The sequence below is a fragment of the Pithys albifrons genome, chromosome 20, assembly GCF_047495875.1.
Source record: "Pithys albifrons albifrons isolate INPA30051 chromosome 20, PitAlb_v1, whole genome shotgun sequence".
Classification (NCBI taxonomy): domain Eukaryota; kingdom Metazoa; phylum Chordata; class Aves; order Passeriformes; family Thamnophilidae; genus Pithys; species Pithys albifrons.
Genome location: NC_092477.1, coordinates 3,864,263 through 3,885,410, shown reverse-complemented (window position 1 = coordinate 3,885,410; position 21,148 = coordinate 3,864,263). Strand labels below are relative to the sequence as shown.

Genomic DNA, 21,148 nt, shown 5'->3' with positions numbered 1-21,148 from the left:
TGAGCACTCTCTCTGCAAAGAATTTTTTTCTGCTCTCCAACTTCAATTTCCCCTGGCAGAGCTTGAGCCCATCGTGCCCCCTTGTCCTATTGCTGAGTGCCTGGGAGAAGAGACCAACCCCCACCTGGCCAGAACTTCCCTTCAGGCAGTTCCAGACAGTGCTGAGGTCACCTCTGAGCCTCCTAAGCACCCCATGTCCAGCCTGGAGCCCTCAGATAAAACTAAACCCAGTGACAAGGAGTTTCCCCACTTCTAATTTGGACAGTTGGCACTGCCAGACATGGAATACCAAAGGGATGAGTTTTGCCTGCTTTGTACTTCCTACCCAGCTGAGTTAACCCCACATTTCTGTTTACCTCAACCCCGTTGCCCTGGGGCAGTTTCGAGGTTGCAAAGCTCACAGTGGGATGGGCACAGAGCCCTCCTGTTATTTCTGGAGTGATGGAAGGGAGAACTGGGCTGGGCACGGAGCCCTGCTGTTATTTATGGAGAGCAGTGATGGGAGGGAAGGCTGCCTGACACATCACAGCTTGGCCCACGCGTCCCTGTGGTCCCTGTGGCTTCGGGGCTGGGCTGGAGTCACAGCCTGGCCCCGGCCCCGCCTTTCTCCTCTTTTTAAAGGTTGTTAAAGCAGCTGGTGTCAGTTTGCTGCCCCACTGCTTCCTCTTTTGGCTCCTTGTGGAAGGAGAAAGCGCTTCATGTCTTGGCGTGAGCTCCTTCCCCCCTGGCTGGTGATCGTGGCGGGACTGACGGGCATCGTTCTGCTCTGTGTCTCCACCAAAGATGTGCCCGTGGCCCCTCTCAGGACCAAGGTAAGGGCTCCCAAGGGGCCAGATGGGCAGCTAAACTGGGCTGCTTTGTTGCTTTTGACATTCATTTTCTTACTGAGTACTTAAAAACTGAGGAGGGGACTAGAACAAGACTGGCAGGGCAGGTTGGCATCCTTCATCTTGCTGTAGCTTTTCAAACCAAAACCGAGGCAACTCCTTTGGTTGGTCTGGGAATACAGGCTGGATATGGTCCATGGATCAGCAGAGATGCTCGTGGCAGGCTGAGGGCAGGCAGCCCATGGCAGGAACAAGGGACTGGCAGTGGAGGGGAAGAGCTAGGTCCCTTTGAAAGTCAGTAGGAATTTGGCTCTGAGCTGCTACTTCTGTCTTTAAAAACAAATTGTCTTTCATGCCTTCTCCTCTTTGGTCCTATCTTGACTTTAATTGAAGGACTGACCTGCTCTACACAGCAGGGTCAGGTCTAGGGGGGTCAATGCCCATCCATTCTACCCCTTGCTGAGCCTCAGGGGTACACTGTGGTTTAACCCAACACAAGTAGGTTATCCTGCGTGTTTAGAGATAGTTCCCCTCCTCCTTGCTCCTCTCAGAAACAGAATTGGACTAAAAACCCCCTTATTGCTCCGTGTTCTGTCCTTCCCTGGTGTTGAGCTGGGCAGAGGTGTGGTGACCCCTCCCCTTCTCCCTGGCACTCCCAGCAGCAGCCTCTGATTACGTGAAGGAGGAAACAAAATCCAGGTTTCTCCACCAATACTGTTTGTTCCTTCCCCTCCTGCGGCAGCCAACCTGTCCCTGCGAGCCCTGCGAGCTGCCACTCCTGTGGGAGGGCAGGGAGCTCTGTCCTCATTCCGCATTCCTACTCCAGCCCAGCCCCACCAGCCCCTGCCTGGGTGTCTGGTGCAGCCAGAGCTCCCAGGAGAGCAGCAGGCAGCTCTGCCTCCTGCTGCAACCCTTCTGGTGCTGTTAACATCAACCTTTCAGGAGGTTTCTCCTCCCACTCAGTCACAGCTACAAGGATTTGCGTGCAAAATGCAGCTTAGACCAGCACTACCAGGTAGCTCAGGAGTTTCCTTCCCATCTGTGTAGGAGATGTCCCAGATTGGGGTCATGTGGTAGGGGAGAGAGGAGGAGACCCTGGGCTAGCTCTGGGGCTGTTTGGAATGTGGGGACCCTGCTTGCAGGGTGCTCCAGTGGCCTCCAGTTCCTCACCCTTGTGTACTGGTGCAGCTCAGCAGGGCTCAGTCAGCAGCAAACAGCCCAGACACTGGGGTGCAAATACCCAGAGATCCCTCAGCCCCATAGCAGAGCTGTCAGAGGACAGGGGGGTGAGAGAGAGCTCATGTTCACTGCTGCTGCTCCTTCTGCTCTTGTCTCTGTGGGGCTGCCACATTGCACAGTGCATGTGCTGGTTGGTCCCACTGCGCTGCAGCTCCCACAGCTCTGCACACACTGGAGCAAACCCAGCCCCTGCCACACCATCTCTGCACTGGGACATCAAAGACAGGGGAGTCTCAGGTTCCTCAGGAGAAGCAAGCCACAGCCCTCCAATTCCTGCACAAAAGCCTTAGCAAACCAATCAGCAGCAGTTTGAGTCCCAGAATCCAGTGGAGAACCTGTGCAGTGCCATCTCCCACTGTGTTAGGACCTGTTTTTCCTGAGCTCCAGGTGGCTGAGCCCAGGTGGAAGCCCTGTGCCTGGTTTCAGGAACAGCTCCAGAGCATGCCACTGAGGCCTGGTGTATTTCTGGGCGTTTCTCCACTCCTGCTGTTCCTCATGTATATTCAGAAATGCAGATGGTTCCCTGCAAATCCTCATCATCTCCTGGCTTCATCCTCTCTTTGAATGTAAAAAGCCAACTCCAGTTCTGCAGAGCAGGCCCAGGGGTCACCCAGAGTCCCCACACAAGGCTGAGCAGCCCCACAATAACAGAGCAGCATTCAGTGGTGTTTATGCAGACTGTTTTGGGGGTTTTGCAGTATGGCATCGTTCTGGATGCTGGCCCATCCAGCACCATCCTCTTCCTCTACCAGTGGACAACCACCAAGGTGAACAAGACCGGGGTGATCAGTGGATTCAGTTCCTGTCCTGTGCAAGGTAAGGGGCCCAATTCCTGCTTGGTGATCTGTGGGACTGGCATGGGATGGATGGAAACCCAAAGACCTGTGCATGGACCAGGGCCACAAGTCCCTTGGCTCCTGCATCACCCACCTGGGCACTGAAATAGTGGTTGGTGGTAGTGAGGCTCAAGCTTATTTTCAGTGTGGCTGTTCTAGACTGGGCAGATTTAGCCACACACAGCTGGGCATCAGGCACTTGGCACTAGCAGTGACAGGATTTGGGGGCTGGTGCAGGCAGGGAAGCACAGAGGGAGGATGGGACTCATCCTGGTGTCCACGTGGATCAGTGACAGAGCCAAGGTTGTCTCACCCAGGCAAGGCAGTGAACAGCAGTGGAGACAGGTCTGGCTGCAGGTGGCTCCTGGTACCTTCTGCCTCCTCCTGAATGTGCCCTGGGCAGTAAGTGCTGGAGCTCCAGGACAACAGAGGTGCAAAGACTCCAACCCCCTGCATAGGGTTTGATAGCTCAAGCAGGAGTTCAGCTTGCCTTTAGGTGCCACATTTCAGAGAATATTGGGGTTTTCCTCATGAGTTTGGAGCAGTTTGACCCTGCCAGTGCCAGCTGAAAGGGTTGCTTGCATTACTGCTTGGGGTTTTCCTTCCCTATCTCTCAATCTTGCTTTGATGTTAAAAGCTGATTGTAGCGGGATGCTGGGCAGGACTGAACCCTCAGCAGTGCTGTGGGAGGGCAGCTGCCAGCAGGCTGGGAAGAGGCTTTGTGTTCTTGCAGCCTGTGAGCGACACAAACCACACACAGAAGGTGCCGTAAGGGCTCCCTGAACCCTTGTGTGTCCCGTGACTGCTGCCTTGGTCACTGGCTGGGCTAAAGGCAGCAGCTGGAGCTCTGTGAGGCAGTTTGTCCTCAGCAGCAGCAACAAGAGGCCCAGGCAGGTCTCTTGCCCAGGAGTGAGGGGTCCTGTCTACATGGCAGAGCAGTCAGAAGCCTTGAGCTGTAGGAAAGCAGCAGCTCAGCCCTACCAGGGCCCAGGAGAGCAAAGCACAGGGTGAGGAGTCACAGCCAGGAGGATGAGAGTGGGGAAGTAAAGCTCTTCGTCACCAGGGTGGTAGTTCAAACTCAGCATTTAAGACCCCATTGACTTGCTGGAAAGATGAGTCAAGGCTGGCACACAGCTTTGCTCTGCACAGCACCAGCTTCCTCTAGAGCAGGGGTGTCTTGCAGGCAGGGGCTTGCTCAGGAGCCACCTCTGCCAACACAAGGGGAAGTGGCAGGAGAAGAGAGGTGACACACCAGCCTCAGCTATCTCCATGACAATGTGTCCTTTTGCTTATTTTTATAGCAGCTAAAGCCACATTTCCTCCTCTGTGGGCTGAGACAGCCTCATCTGCTGCAGCAGTCATGTGGCTGGTACGCTGGATGTCTTAGCAGCAGTACTGGGGTTCTCTTAGGGTGATTTAGGATTTATATGGACATGTTTCTGGCTCCCAGTACCATTTTTTAGCAAGATGGATACCTGGAGGAGCTTCTTCATTCTGCCTGTGACAGGTCCTGTCTTCAACCATGCCCTAGGCCAGTGATCTCTGGGATGACATTTCTCACAGTTCTCCCATAACTTTCCTTAAAATTTCATTCCTTCCCCTGATTCTCAGGTCTGGGAGTCTCCAGCTACTCAGACTCTCCTCAGAAGGCAGGGAAGAGCTTGGAGCCATGTTTGAACTGGGCCCAGAACGAGATCCCAGCAGAGCAGCACAGCCAAACCCCTCTCTTCTTGGGAGCCACCGCCAGCATGAGGCAGCTGAAGTGAGTGAATGTTGCAAACCCACACCCAGAGGGCAGCACACGAATCATTCTGTGCATGCACTTCACCCTGTGTGTTCCATGCCTTATCTGCTGGGCAGGTAAACCTTCTCCAGGCCCAGATGCCCTCGAGAGGAGTATGGCATGGCTTGTGGCTCCATCCTGTCCCCTCCAGCAGCCATGAGGATCACAGTCCTGCCCCTGCTGCCAGTCTGGGTCATGTTTCCCTCACAATTAGTTTCACAATTAGTGCTTGGGAAAACACCTGTCATGCTGGAAGCTCAAGTGTTTTTCAGTTTATGTGACAGCACATGGGCTTGCAGTGGTGCTTCTTGTCAAAAAATTGGGAATGGCAGCAGGAAGATCCATCTTACCATCCCCACTTTTACAGAGCCTGTTCTCAGTCACCTCATTACTGGGACCTTTATCTCCTTTTAAACACTGGGGAGAAGTAAGGTCTGGAGGGGACCAGGTCAGTAAGGTGAGGCCAGAGGATTTCCTCAGTGGCAGAGGGTACTAAAGTCCTAAATTCTTGAATGTTGACACCACTGCTCCCATCATCCCTGTGCTGTTCTTGCCCCCAGTGCCACGTGAGGGGAGAGGGAAGCAGCAGCAGGAGTGGGATGGTCACTGTGTCTTTGTGCATCTCCCCAGAGTGGGGTGCACAGCAGAAGCCCTGCAGTGTGTCCCCACTGCAGGCTGCTCCTGGGCAGGGTCCTGCAACAACAAATGTGCCCACTTTTTGTCTTCTTTTTAGCCTCACCCATCCCATCCTCTCTGATGGTCTCCTTGCAGCCCTGACTGTGGCCCTGAAGTCATCCCCCTTCAACTTTCAGGGGGCACAAATCCTGTCCAGCCCAGAGGAGGAAGCATTCACTTGGGTTGCTGTGAACTATGTCCTGGAGAACTTCTTCAAGGTAAAGGACAATTCTCCCTGGGGCTGAGCAACTCCTACAGAGACATGGAGGTATCAGTAAAACCTTGTCATTTAAACAATGCTTAAGCACAAATTCCACTGCCTTTCAGAAGAGGCAGGTTAGTGTCAGTGCCAGCTGGCTGGGGAACATCCTCTGAGGTGGGTGGGCAGGCCCTGGCACAGGCTGGGCAGAGAAGCTGTGGCTGCCCCATCCCTGGCAGTGTCCAAGGCCAGGCTGGACAGGACTTGAAGCAACCTGGGCTGGTGGGAGGTGTCCCTGCCCATGGCAGGGGTGGCACTGGGTGGGCTTTAAGGTCCCTTCCAACCCAAACTATTCTAGGATTCTGTGGTTATAACTCAGTTGAAGGACCAAACCTCTCCTACAGCCTCTCCTGAACACATCCTGCTCTAACGTGAGGCTGTCTGGGCCAGGATGCTGACATAGATGACTGCAGGAGATGAAACCACAGGGTTCTTCTGGTAGAAGGATCACTTTGGCATCAAGGCACCACTTGAAGCCCAATTATTCCCTGCCATTCCCCACCCCACTCCCCTCTCTCTCCTGCTTCTCCCTGCCAAGCCCACTGCCTTGAGCAGCCATCCAGGCTGGTGAGCCCTCTTTGCCCCCAGGGGCTGTGGGAAGGTCTCTGTGCAGGTGGCAGTGCTTGTACATTGGCTCCTCTGTTCTCTCCAAAGCCACCAGTTCAGCATCCTTATGTCCTGTGGGCAAAAAAAGGCTTGGGCTGTGCTGCACCACCAAGCTGCTTTCTCTCTCTGTGCACTGAGGTTTGCACCTCACCCAGATGGAGAAGTCTCAAGGATTGACCTCTCTGGTTCTTTTTTGGGTCAGTACGACTGGCAAGGACAGTTGGTCCCCTCTGGGAAGGGAATGGCAGGAGTCCTGTCTGTGGGAGAAACCTCAACACAGCTCACTTCCCAGCTGGAAGAAGAGAACCAGGCACCAAAAGAGGGAGTGAGGCTGCAGCTGTATGGGCAGATGCACAACGTGCACACTCGGCAGTGCCCCTGCCATGGCACCGACCAGCTCCACAGGAGGCTGCTCTCCATGCTCATCCAGGTGAGTGTCTGCCAAAGGACATGGGCAGAGCTCCTGGATGCCACATCACTCAATGACAGCTGCACAAGGTGTAGCTTCTGATGGGCTAAATGTCAATCACTGTCATTAATAGAGGGCATTTGCATATATCTGAAATGAGCCCAGTGCCTTTGCAAAACATCCTGTCTGTGCCCAAATCAATGCCCTCCAAGCAGACACACAGGCATCCATTCAAGAGTTTCCCACTTGCAGGCTCTATTGGCTCCTACTTAATACACACAAGCACAGAATTGCTCTCCAGAGGTGCCAACATCCTTATCAGGGTGACAAGAGGCCAAGGCTTCCCTTGGCTCCTGTGAACTGCTCCTCCATCCTAGGATGGGAGCACCCAGGAACCAACTGGGACCTTTGCTGACTTGAACCCTGAAGCATCTTTAACAGGGCAATATTTCATTCGGAAAACATGCAGGTGTTTTGGTTCTTCCAAACTTTATTTTATTTAGTGAATGGTGGGAGGGAGACAGGAGCTGATACAAACTGCCTCTGTGCTTGTTCTATTCTGCCTCCAGGAGCAGAGAAGTGCTAAAACTGTGTCTCATCCCTGCTGGCCCCTCTCCTACTCCCGGGCAGTGCAGTGGCAGTCAGTGCATGCTGGGCCTTGTGCTGTCAGTGGTGACACATGGGACACCCCTGGCCCCAAGGAGGTCTTCAACATCACAGGCTCCAGCAATCCCACTGCCTGCATGAGACTTGTGCAAAGCCTGCTCAACTCCTCCTCTTCCTGCAGCTTCTACCAGCACTCCCTCAGCAATGTTCCCAAGCCCGTCCAGACCAGGGTTCTGGTGAGTTCTCATTTTCACTGGAGTAGGCAAATGGTACAGAGAACCCATGAAACGGAACCAGTTTGTCTGTTAATAAATGCAGTGGGAACAGCCACACCATGACACTCCTGCCCTCTCCCCCCTCACTGCCACACAGCTGTTCAACATGGACCACTGGCTTCCCACCGGTGACCCTGGTGGAGCTTTCTTCATCCTGGAGCTTTCTTCATCCATGTCTGTCTGAGACCAACTCTGGGGCTCCACAGAGCCAGCAGGGGTGGGACAGCCAGGAGTTGTGTGCTAAGCAGGTCTGCCCACACCAAGGCTGTGGTAAAGCTGAAGATCCTCTGCTGCTCCCTCAGCAAACATCTGGGCATGTTCCACCACAGGCATGTTTCCATCTGAGAACCTGGATCTAGTGTCCAGAGCCATTGGATTGTTAAGCCAGGAGCAGCTCAAGATCCTAGGACAAACCAAGTGCATTTCAGAGAGGGCAGTTACAGAACTTCCCCCAGCTCTCTGCTCCTGAGTGTCCCATGGACATGGTGCTGAGGAGCACAAGGATCTGGTGAGGTCACACCTTGAATCCTGGGTTCAGTTTTGAGCCCCTCACTACAAGACAGATACTGAGAAGCTGCAGCATGTCCAGGGAAGGGAACAGAGCTGGGGAAGGGTCTGGAGCAGCAGGAGCAGCTGAGGGAGCTGGGGGTGGGGCTCAGCCTGGAGAAAAGGAGTCTCAGGGGGGACCTTCTCACCCTCTGCAACTCCCTGACAGGAGGGGGAAGCCAGTGGTGGGTCGAGCTCTGCTTCAGGGAACAGGGACAGGACAAGGGGAAACAGCCTCAAGCTGTGCCAGGGGAGATTTAGGTTAGAGATTAGGAAACATTTCTTCACCTAAAGGTTGGTCAGGCACTGGCACAGCTACCCAGGGCAGTGGTGGTCACCATCCCTGGAGAGATTTAAAAGATGTGGCACTTGGGGACATGGGTTAGTGATGGCCTTGGCAGTGCTGGGGGAATGGTTGGACTTGATTATACACATTTTCTCCAATCTCAATGATTTTATGATTCTGTGACTAGTGTGGTTATCCAGACATGGCCAGGAGGGCTGTGCATGCACAGTGGGAACAGACCTGCTTCCAACTCCAGACAGTAACAGCTCTCACCTTCCTTGCACCCACCCAAGGCACTGGCACCACCAACACAGCCCACACAGGGCACCCTGGCACTGGACACAGCCCCTCCCCTCCTGCAGGCACAGAATGCAGTGCAAGGACACAGAGCACAGGCCCACCTGATGGTTGTTTCTGCTGCTGCTGTAGGTGATTTCTGAGGCCATGGACTTCATGAGAGAAGCTGTACCCACTCCTGACTTGGGCCAGGCTGTCCAGAGGCTGTGTGGGATGTCCACCAAAGAGGTAACTGTGGAATAACTTAGTGTGTAGGGAGAGTGGGAAGCAAGAAACAGCCTGTTGTAAAAGCCCCCAGGGATCAGACTTAGAGCTGTAACTTACAGGCTCCCTCAGGGAAAAACTTGGATTTGCCTGATTTTTGTGGGTTTTGGGTCTTTTGGGGTGGGTTTTTTTAAGGGATTTTGTTTTACTTTGAGGAAACAAGCTCCACTTATTTTCCTTCCTCTCAAATCCCAGCTGCTGGTGGTAACACCTGGACTTAATTAAAAGCCATAAATACCTTTTTCTGTATTTTAAGGAGTAAATAGGAAGGCTGTCTACTCACTCCTTGGTCTTCATGTTATCCTCTCACTCACACTCCAAGGATGTGCCCATTTCACCTGGGCCCAGAGAGAACAAGCCAGGGGGAATTTGTCAGTTCTTTCCCTCAGCTGGTGGTTCTGAGGTCACCCCCATTTGCACTTACACTGACAGAACATCCACAGTAATTTCAAATGAGACAATTCCTACAGGGTTTGCTAACAAGGCAGCAAAGCCCATAAGCACTTCCCTAAAGCATTCTGTTCTCTTTGGAGGAGAAAGATCCCAATGTTCCTGTTGAGAGAATGGCTGCAGCATTAGCTCAGTCTAATTAAAGAGCAGGGAATCATACAGAGCAATCCACCAGCAAGGCTGGCAGGAGACCTGGCTGCCAGTCCTGCTGCTCTTGGATCTGCCTGGCTTAACAAGACAGGAACAAAGGCCACTAAGAGATGCCACTGGTTTTCAAACCACAGCCCAGTGGGTGCTGGAAATGTGGTTTTAGTCTGCACAGGACACAAACCAGTCCCACAGTCAGTCCCAGAGCAGGAAAGGAGATGTTATAGAAGGCCTGAAATTCACCTACTGAATATTTCTTTCATTTTTTCCCCCCGTCTTTCTGGAAATGGCACCAGCTGGTTAGGGAGTCCCAAGCAAGCCTGGATACACTTGCTGAGTACTGTGCTGTGTCTGCCTTCATCTTCCACCTCAGTACAAAGGGACACACGCTCGACACGGACCGGTCTGCTTGGACTGCATTCCAGAAGAAGGTCAGTCACCTACAGCATGGCAGTTCCAGTTACCAGGGAGGGCTGGTTCCAGTACAACCAGCCTGTCCCCACACTCACAAAGCCAAACCAGCTGGGCTTCTCCAGCAGGATGGGTTTGCAAAGTGGGTTCACAATTGTGATAAACAAGAAAACCAGTGTCAGAGAGCTAGAGGTTACACTTGTCCCCACTGGAAAACAGATGGGTCAAAACCTTCTCTGGAGCAACACCATTTTTAGGAGTCTGTGCCTGACAAGGAAGGTGATGTGGCTTGTCCTCCCCTTTATTGCTAAGGACAAACTGCTGATAGCTTTTTCTGAGCCAAAAGATACTGCCCTACCTCTTTGCAACCACCTTTATACTAAAGAGGGTTGATAAATGCCTTATAACCACAGAATTCCAGACTGGCTGGGATTGGAAAGGACCATAAAAATCATCTTGTTCCACCTCCTGCCATGGACAGGGACACCTTCCACCAGCCCAGGTTGCTCCAAGCCCTGTCCAACCTGGCCTTGGACACTCCCAGGGATGGGGCAGCCACAGCTTCTCTGGAAAACCTGTGCCAGGGCCTGCCCACCCTGACAGGGAAGAATTTCTTCTTAATATCTAATAATCTAACCTGATATCTAATAAGGTCTGAAATTGCTTCAGGATCTAGGAGCCCCTAAGGCAGAGAGGATTTGATTCAGGTGTTCCCCTTCACAAAAGAAGGGAAATCCTTTTCCCAGACCTCTTCACAACCCCTCACACAGCCATGGTCCCACCAAGCAGGGCTGCAGCAGGACAGCAGTTCAGTCAACCCTCAGAGAAAGGGAAGGTGAAGAGGCAGGTCCAGGGGCCCCAGGGAGCACAGCCTGGAAAACCAGAGACAAGCAACCTGCAACAAAGGTCTGAGAGAGAACTGCTCACAATGCAGACTGAAGATTCACCTGGGAAAAGCAGTCAGGGAGCAGGAACAGCACACACCTGCAGCACAGCTGGGGAACAAGGTGGCTGCCCAGGCCAGAGCTTGAATGGAGCTCCTGTGCCCATGGGCAGAGGTGTGGGTGGAAGTGCCAGGAGAGACTGGTTGGGGCTATTAAGGCCTATTGATGCAGTCAGGGCATTGAGAACAGGCATTCCAAGCCCAAACTCTGGATCAGTCTCACATAAAGCATAGGAGGCCTTGGGCCCATGCACATAAATACAGCTGGGGCTGAGAGTGTCTCCTTTTCTTGACATCTCCTCCTTTTTATTTCACTAGATGGGCCATAGATCATCTGGCTGGACTCTTGGGTACCTGCTGAGCCTGACCAACGCCATCCCCCAGGACAGCCCAAGTGTCCTCAAGGGGATTGAACCAGGAGTTTGGTCCTTGCTCCTGATCCTCTTCGTGGTGCTGCTCACCGGCTCGTTCATGCGCATCTCGTACCGCGTGATGGTCAAGGAGAACACCCTCAGTAACAGGAACAGCAGCGTCTTTGATGACAACTGACACTTTCTGGGACCCCAGACTCTTGCCAGAACACAGTTCAGAGGGTCCAGACAGAAACCACAGAGGTGTCAGTCACTGGAGGATACAAGTGACTTTCCTTCAGGACTCCCAGAGCCTCGGTGCTTTATTTCAACTTGCTGGTACTTGCACTACTGTACTTTGAGACAATGGATCCTGCTCCACAGGACACCTGATTCCCAGTGGATAGCAAGCTATTCATTCTCCAAACAGGAGCAGCCTGCATGGCTCTTCCTTGGGCTGTACCTGGGATTACTCAAGTCAAACAAAAGATGATGCCTCTGAGCAGGCAGGCCCTGAGCTGTTGGGAAGGTATTATTGAATAATCCTGTCAAATCAGGAGAGGTGGTGTCTGACAAAGAAAAATTTTGTCTTCTTCTGTGCCCACTCAAGAGATGATACCTGTGGTATTGCCACCAGTGAAGACTGGAAGAGCATTAAAATATAGTCAGAATATGAGTCAACTTAGTTCCATGTTCTAGAGAAAATGCAGGTGTTTCCTGCCTGCCACTGCTGACCTGCCTGTGCTTCCATTTCAGTGACAGTATCCATGTGCCCCTTCCAGTGGATTCATTCCAAGCCAATGCTTTTTAACCTTGGTCTCTACAAAATGTGCAAAGCATCAAAGGAAAAACAAAGGGCACAGACACACAGCTGAGCTTTTGTCTCTCAGCTGAGTCATGGCAACTCAGGGTTAAAATTGCCCATTTAAACTCCTTACCCAGGACTTCAATTAACACATTTAATTTCACCTCTGCTAAAACTGGGCTCATGCTGGGCTAAGGTCCACCTTTTTGTTCATTTGCACTGACCTGCTTGTCTTGCTGACTCTGGAAGTGCCTCACTGTCCTTCAGACCAGAGCAGACCCAGGAACAGAAGCTTTCCTAATTGTCAGTCCCCTGACTTTCATATTAGACCATGACCAGAGTTGCTGTATAATCCAATAGTCAGGATTCCCCTGGGACTTGGCAGTCATTCCAGCTCTTCTGCTCTGCTCTGCTTGTCTCAAAGATGAGGTGCTGTACAAACTCTCTGTGTTACTGTGAAGAAAAGGGATTGATTCAGACAAACACTGTCCTTTGACTAAGGCATTTAGAGTTCACTTCTCAGTTGCTCCAGAGACTCAAAACACACAGGCTGTTACAAGCCTCAGGGACAAGTGTCTCCAATGCATTTCAGAGCACTTGAAACAGAAATGTAAATGCTCACAGATGCAGTGATGTGCCTTGCAGGATTTTTAAAGCTGCCACCTAAATCCTTTCAAATCTGATTATTTGCCACTTCTGCTCCCAGCTGATATATAGGACACACACACACACACAATATTGGGGCATCCATAAATATTCAGGCCAATTAACAAAGGTTGGAACCTGTCAGTCAAGTTTGGAGGGGTGTGGAAACAGACTCAAACAAGCTTCATATTCATTTCTTTGAGTTGCACGTTAGATATTTTTAATTATATCATGTTATTAAAGATGTTTTCATAGACTGCCTGTGTTATTCTTGGCAAGGGATCAAAGCAGGGGGGTTGTTGTGAACACAGAGTGTTTCAGTGAGCAGGATGGGGGCTGCTGATTTTGCCTGTTTACTCAAGAGCTGGTTTGTTGTGTACTTTGGGGGTACAATGAGAACACCTGAAGGCACTTTCTTTCCAGTGAAAGAAAATAACTTCAGATAGCCTGGCTGCTGGTATTGAGTTGGTGGGAGACATGCCTCTACCTTTTGATGTGTTCTTTGCTCAAACCTTCTGAAGAATGTAGGAGGGATCAAGGCAGGTCTACATAGGAAAAAAAAAAGAAAGGAGGTTATCATGAAGTCAGCGATATCAGGGAAATTCCTGAGACTTCATTCATCCCACACCTGGAAATGCAACCATTAAACAGAGCTCTGTGACCTGTCAGCACAGAGGTGAGCTCTGGGATTCCTGGCTGAGATTTGGACCCTGCCCAGGAAGAATCCTACCACTGTCAGACATGGAAACAAGCCAGTGAGATGCCAGGAGTCCCAGGAGCTCAGGGGCTGCTCCCTCAGTCACTGCACCTTCTTGATTTTGAATAAATCACCAGGTCCAAGAGAAAAGGACATTGGCTGGAACTTTCCCAACTCCTATTTAGAAACTTTGGGACTTCCATGCAGGTAATAAGTGAGCAATTAGACAAGGAGCTCAGCACGGCCTCCTGACACTGCACTTCTGCCTTGCATGTGCCACAGAGCTGTGCCTGTGAAACCCCTGACCCTGAACCACCCCCTGCCATGAGAAAACAACCCACAGCCTCTTGATGCTTTTCCTGCCAGATAAAAACATTCATAGAGCTATTTACTAGGTGATAAAATAGACAGGGATTTTGAAACTGAAGTGCATTTTTAGTAACACAAAGGCAAAAAATAACAAAATGGGGAACCTATGAGAAGAATAGAAACTAATGAAAGGAACATACTCCTTTCTCCCAGCTCTCTACAGAGCAGCTCCTTCATGTGAATTTGCAGAATTAATTCCCAGATTACCTGGACAGCAGAAATCTACTTAAAAGGAGATTCTAGATGAACTCTCTCACTTTGAAACAAAGATGCTTGCAGTCCTTTGGCTGCAATTCAATTGTGGAAATGATAAATAATGAGGATTTTTTAACTGTCCATAAATTCCTTATGTTTATACACAGGTGCCTTGCTTCTCACTCAGGCTGAACTGTGGGAGAGATCTTCTGGCAGATAATCTCTGCTCATGTGCAACTGCAGTTCTGCTGCTGTCTGCAAGTGTCAGTAAGAAGGAAATTAGAAGTATTACATACAAAAATTGACACTTTCTCTATTGTAGATCCAGACACACAACAGGTTGGCTGATCTGCCCCTGGCTATTGGGGTCTAAATATCAACTAGGCATGTTTGTGGGAGTATATTTGCTCCTGTCATTCTTCCAGTTTATACCATTCCAAAGCAGCCATGGATTCTCAACCAGTACATCCCACCTGGGTTGTACCAATGAATTCCCACAAAAACTGAGAGAAATAAGTTTGTTGCCTGCAGTCCCACTCTGCAGCCCCAAGTTCATCCCCACATGACTTATTTCTTTTTTCCAGGAAAGACCCAGGCTCAGTCCTTGAAATCCACAACCAGTGGTGGGGTAAATCCAGCAGAAGATGAGAGGAATGCCTTTTAGGATGGCTGGATTTAGTATCAGTATATTTTCCTGGTGTTCTTATACCATGCTGATGATCACATATCTGAGTATCTTCCCAGAGAAGTAGGAAGCCATATGATGTTTATATCCTACCTCATGGACTGTCACTCCTACTTCAAGAGCTAATTCTGAACACACTGAGGAAGAACAAGCCCAGAGGAATACTGGGATCAGCAAACCTGCAATTTTTGCCACAGCTTTCTTAATATAAAAGTCCTCTCACAATGCCACCAAAGCCAGGCAGCTGACAGTGTTGTGATGACCTGTAAGAGCAGACAGCACTGTGCACTCATACAGGGGGGACCAGGTTCCCACCCTGCCCTCCAGGTGAGATCCTCACAGCCTTCCTGCTCTCAGCTGCTGCCACATCCCTGCTCAAGGCAGATAAACACAGACCAGGAACTGCTGCTCCCGGAGTGTGTGCAATGCCAGGGATCAGTCAGGAGAGGGAGGCTGGCAGGGCAGCCTTAGGAAATCTCCAACACAGCCAGTAGCTGCTCCCACCACAAATCACACCAATTAGCGAGCAGACTTCTCAGAGAACTGTCAAGGAGTCTCCTGATGTGGATGCAGAGGAAAGACACTGCAGTGGGAAGCTCTCTCAGTGTGTGGGATGGGAAAGCAGCTCTAACCAGTGATTTAAGAAGCCATGGTGTCAGAAGAAGCCCCCTATGCAGGGAGACAGGCACTAGCACAGAGTATAAAGGCTCTTTTGGAAACAAGAGGGAGAAAAAATGATCCCTACCAGGAAGAGGACTGCCCTGGGAATGAAGAGGAGGCTTGAGAGAGACAGAGGAACGAGAAAATCAACTTTTGTGTGAAGGAAAGCTTATTTTTGTCCACAGCAGGGGTGTCACCATATGTGCACCTCATGATCGAGTTAGTCACCACTGCTTGGTGGAAATTCTCAGGAGAAACAGATTTTCCAAATGAAAGAAGGCAAGAGCTATGGGGCTTATCACTGGACAGTGTACAGCAGCTGTCAGCCTTCATGGGAACAGCACTCAGGTTCACAGGTTTTGAACATCAGGGAGATACAAATGGAAAATTACCTTCCCTCACAGTATCACTGGCAATGTTAAACACCCCTTGAGTGCAAGCTCTGAAGGGATAAGGCTCACAGCCTTCTGAATGGCAGAGATCAGTGGAAATCATCAAATCAAATGGAATGGGCTCTCCTTCCACACAGCTCGTGGTTCAACCCTGGGACTCTCAGGACAGGAGGTTGTTTATGCCAAAAGTTTACATGGCTGCAAATGGTGATTAGATAAATTCATAATAACCCATTAGGGCTATTAAACAGAAAGTTACTTGCTTGTGGCTAAAGAATTGCCTGAACTACCTGCCACATCCAGATCTGTTTGCCCTGTTCTTTGGTAACTGCTGCAGATCACTAGAGACAGGCCTGGGTGGAGCTGTGGCTCGATCCCACTGAGCCATTCCAATTTCCCTCAAGCTGGAATCCCACAACTGCACCTCTCACTCACCAGTTTCTGGAAGCAGCCCCTCACTTCAAGGAATCCCAGTCTCTTAGCAGCAACCATTTCTAGAAAACAAGATTGTTTATCCTTAGAAGTAACAATCAGAAAGACTAGAATGAGAAAACATCTGCACATACCACATCTTACTTCAGTGTTACCATAAACCTGGAATAACCAAACACCAAAAGCCCTTTGGCTCTGGAGGCAGCTCCCACCCACACTCGTCCTGCAGTGTCCCTCCCTTGAACTCAGGGCTTCATGACTTTATCTACAGAAACAGAATTAGTTCTGAGATTTACCTGCAAGCCCAGGAGAGGCTCAGTTCAGAGCAGGTGCTGTTTCAGACACAGCCTTCTGTCTTGCTGGTTAAAGCACCAAGAGCAGACTGACAGCTGCTGCTGAGGGGAGGGATCAGCTCTATACACACACAGAGAACACTGGTTCAGCAAAAGGGCAAGGCAACACTCAAAAGTTAAAAGAAAGTCCCACCCCACTCCCCTTAAACCAGTTGTATTTAGAGTAAAATCTGTTTCCAAGCCAAAAACAATACAGATAATTACAAACCTAACAAAACAATTACAATAAAAAGTAAGCACTCCTTAATATATAGTTCAGCAAAACAGAAATGCAAATTCCAGCTTCATTATCAAGTTTTTCTATGGGTTATACTCAGGGTCTTTGGCCTCATAACACTGGCCCCTGATGTTTTCTAGCACCCTTGTTACAGCATTGATTGATGCAGCAAACCTACAGGTAGGAAGTACAGAAACCTCTTAATGAAGTGAAACCCCTTTGCCTATTGCTTGTAGCAGTTCGAGGAGAGCTTTGAAAGAAATCAAATACCTGCTAAGACAGATGTCTTCAGTGAGAACATGATGTGGGAGCCACCTTGGTCGAGCTGTTCCCTTCTCTGCCCTCCCAATTCCTTTCCAAGTTCCCCACTCTGTTGAGCTGCAGCCTCTCCACTAAACCAGTGACCATTAGAAACCACATCAACATTTTGCTCGGGCAGGGCCAGGGAATGTGCAACCTTTTGTGCCAGAATTTGCCCAGTGCTCAGTATTTCATACAGAGGTTTGCCTCGGGAGGAATGCTTTGTGTGAGCCGAGGTTCTGGCACAGACCTGCCGTGGCACTTGCCAGCTCACCTTCTGGCACACACTAATTCATGGTGCCACAGCGTTAGAACTCACAGGGCTGAGATGGTCAGCAGCTCCAGCAGCTCTCCATGGAGATTGCTGGCTGTGTTCCTCCTCACAGAGAGCTCAGAAGTACTGGCATTTTACTTCAATTTTTATGAATGCAAAAATATTTAAAATAGAATTGTCATTTCCTGTGGATGTACATGTAGTTAAGAACAGAAGTACTCACTGACTGGGCTAGAATTAGCAAAAATAAATGTTGCACAAATAACTGGAAATGCCTCCTTATCCCACAGGTCTTCAGGTGGCCGAATCTCCCAGGGAAACCTCTGGAAGCTCAACCACAGAGCAAAGCTTGACTACCCATAGGGTCCTACCCCTGCTCTGCTGGGAGCAATCCTGCTGCTGCTCTGGAGACAGGAATTGCAGCCTTAGCTGAGCAGAGTGTTTCCACTCTCACACATCCCTGGGAATGCTGGGGGTGGCAACCAATGCTCACTCACACATTACAGAGCAGCTTCCCAAACACGAAAGGCAGTGCAGGCTGGAGCACAGGCTGTGGGAAGCACAAAGGCTCAGCATTGCTACCAAAGGGAGGCAATGGACAGCACTGATGCACTGGCCTTTGCTTTGTGGCCCTGGCTGAAAATAAACCCCAACTGTATCTGCATTAATACAGCAACACTTGTACCAGGAAACCTCCTCCAAGCCCTGCAGTGGCTTCCCTGCTCCATTTTAGAGAGGTTTTTCCAGGGCTTCCTGAGCACACATAGCTGTGAACGCTGTGCTGAGCACACCTGATGAGAATCGATGCTGAATGTAATTTCCTGGAGAGCACCACACAGTCATTCTACATTCCCTGTCTTTAATCAGAAAGAACACAGGATTCCTTTTGTGCCCTGCTCTGGAGAGGTGGCATCACATCCTGCAGGAAAAGCTGTCTTGACTGATTAGCGCAGCCTCATATGAAATCCTGAGCAAGCCTTGCCCAGGTTCATCCTGGCTGCCTTTGATACTTAAATGATGCTGCAGTTTTTGGAACTGGTCACATTAAACACCTCCACAGAGCACAGAAATGTGTTGTCAGTGGTGCTCAGAGCTGGAGTGGGCTGAGCCACCCCTTTGCACTCACTCCAGTGTGAACACAGCCCAGAGTTTGCTATTCCATCAGTGTCTGTAATTAGTGAGATAAATCCAGACCCTAATGCCTCGGCATTACTCAGCTCTCTCAAAGGAAGCTGCATAAACCTCCTGCGTTCTGGATTCAGATGTGAAGGATGAGCTGTGTGTGTCTCCCTGGGCCCCTCTGAGGCTGACACGGGTCCTTCCCAGGATCCTCTCAGCATCCTGATGTTCTGGGGCTCCTCCCAGAGTCTCTGGGGCTCCAAGTGTTCCTGGACTCCTTTGAGCACCTCTGTGGGAATATCTTGTTTATATGCCAGAGATATGGATCCCCACAACCTTTATATTAAGCCAACTACCAGAGGCTATTCAACCTCCAACCAAAGCCTTCTCGGGGGTGTTCTTCTCCAGCCATCTCCTCGCCTGACCCAGGCACAGGATTGGAATATTGTTATCCAGGCACAGATCCCAGGATGTGCACAAGCCACAACATCCCCATGTGTCACATGAACACCTGAGTGACACAGAGCTGGCCTGGTGTGCTCTGTGTGTCAGCAGAATTGGGGTCACTGCTGCCTTCCCCTCAGCCCACCCCACAGCAGGCCAGGAGGGTGAGACTCCCAGGCTTGGGAGCTCCATTAGGAGCCTCTTTCAAGTGTTTGTTACAGTGTGAAACAAGCAGAGATGCTGGGACTTGCAGACCCAGCTGGCATCCTGATGAATACATAGAGTCATAAAAAGGCTCTGCTGAAACAATAATCAAACTATGCTTAATAAAAATTGTGACCAAAGGACGCACTGTCTGGGCAAGAACGAGCTCCCAAAGCTGGGCGGTGGAATAAGGGTCAGAGCAAAGGCGAGGACGGTGTTTATCCAGCCAGGGGAGCTCGGCTGCCTCAGGACAGACCTGCAGGACCTGCACACAGCTCGGGACAGAGGTGTCACCAAGGGGAAGCCTCAGTGAGCAACACCCACCTCACCCAGGGGCACTCCCCTCACAGTGCAGGGCCCTCTGCGGAGATGACACGGCGAGGGTCAGCCTGGCCCAGGAGCCCTTATGGCCCTCTGAGCCTTCACAGCCCCCTGGTCCTCACACCCCCCACCCCGAGCCCTCACAGCCCCTTGGTCCTCACACCCCCCATTCCGAGCCCTCACAGCCCCCTGGTCCTCACACCCCCCATTCCGAGCCCTCACAGCCCCCTGGTCCTCACACCCCCCATTCCGAGCCCTCACAGCCCCCTGGTCCTCACACCCCCCATCCCGAGCCCTCACAGCCCCCTGGTCCTCATACCCCCCATCCCGAGCCCTCACAGCCCCATGAACCTTCATGGCCCCTCACAAAGGCTGGACCCCCTGAGCCCTCACAGCATCAGAATCCTCAAAGCTCCCCAACCCCTCACACTCTCCTCACAGACCTGAATCCTTACAGTCCCCTGAGCACTCACATTCCCTCATAGCCCCCCAAGCCCTCACACTCCCCTCACACACCGCTGAGTCCTTACAGCTCCCAAGCCCTCCAATCCCTCAACAGCCTCTCAGAGCCCCTCAGAGCCCCCCAGGCCCTCACAGCACCCTGAGCTCTGACATCAGTAGGACTGAACTAACAGTGTGCCCAGGTGGCCAAGAAGGCCAATGGGATCCTGGCCTGGATCCAAACTAGCGTGGCCAGCAGGCCCAGGGCAGTGACCCTTCCCCTGGACTCTGCCTTGGGGAGGCCACACCTTGAGTGTTGTGTTCAGTTCTGGGCCCCTCAGGTCAGGAAAGAGATTGAGGGGCTGGAGCGGGGCCAGAGAAGAGCAACGAGGCTGGTGAAGGGACTGGATGTGGCACTGAGTGTCCTCTGAAACACCTCCAGGGACAGAGAATCCACCATGTCTTGATCCAACCCCACTGTGATCACCAGCCCAGGGCACTCTGTGCCCTGGGCTGGTGATCACAGTGGGGTTGGATCAAGGATTGATGATCTCCGAGGTCTCTTCCAACCCAAGTGAGAAGAGCAACGAGGCTGGAGAAGGGACTGGAGCACAAGTGCTGTGGGGAGAGGCTGAGGGAGCTGGGGGTGTTCAGCCTGGAGAAGAGGAGGCTCAGAGGTGACCTCAGCACTGTCTGGAACTGCCTGAAGGGAAGTTCTGGCCAGGTGGGGCTTGGTCTCTTCTCCCAGGCACTCAGCAATAGGACAAGGGGGCACGATGGGCTCAAGCTCTGCCAGGGGAAATTGGAGAGCAGAAAGAAATTCTTTTCAGAGAGAGTGCTCAGGCATTGGAATGGGCTTCTCAGAGAGGGGGTGGATTCTCCGACCCTGGAGGTTTTTAAGGTGAGCTTGGCCGTGGCACTGAGTGCCATGATCTGGTGATCAAATTGGGGCTGGATCAAAGATTGGACTTGATGATCTCAGAGGTCTCTTCCAACACAACTGATTCTATGATTCTGTGACTCCCCCGAGCCCTCATATTCCCTTCACAGCTCCCTCACACTCCCCTGCCGCCCCTCCATGTCCTGTCCCTCCCCGGCCCTTTTCCCGCCGTCCCCCCGGGCGCGCGCGCGCGCGCGACAGAGAGAGAGGGAGGTCGCCATGACAACGCCCTGGGGCGGGACCGCGCGCCAGAAAGTGCTGGAACGCCGCCGCAGCCCGCGCGTGCGCACACCGGGGGACGGCCAGTTTCCCCCCCCCCACACCCCTCACACAGACACCGGGACTGGCGGGGAGCGGTGCGGGAAGGGCAGGGGGAGAGAGGCGAGGGGCGGAACGAGGGGGGGAAAATCACTGTGGGGCCCGCCCTGTCCCGCAGTGAGGAGGAG

General features: G+C 51.6%; 1 protein-coding gene across 2 annotated transcripts; it reads left to right on the top strand.

The window, feature by feature from the left end:
• Positions 1-541: 541 nt before the first annotated feature.
• LOC139681222 (ectonucleoside triphosphate diphosphohydrolase 2-like) lies at positions 542-12,915 on the top strand. 2 transcript variants are annotated; one of them, XM_071574478.1, is made up of 9 exons: positions 542-812; positions 2,819-2,882; positions 4,514-4,664; positions 5,419-5,578; positions 6,428-6,655; positions 7,204-7,476; positions 8,777-8,872; positions 9,802-9,936; positions 11,178-12,915. In XM_071574478.1, exons 1-9 carry the CDS (start codon positions 699-701, stop codon positions 11,406-11,408), a joined length of 1,452 nt encoding a protein of 483 aa, XP_071430579.1. In that variant the 5' UTR covers positions 542-698; the 3' UTR covers positions 11,409-12,915. The 2 variants fall into 2 exon arrangements, with proteins under 2 accessions (XP_071430579.1, XP_071430578.1); XM_071574477.1 differs by having other exon boundaries at positions 2,765-2,882.
• Positions 12,916-21,148: the final 8,233 nt, after the last annotated feature.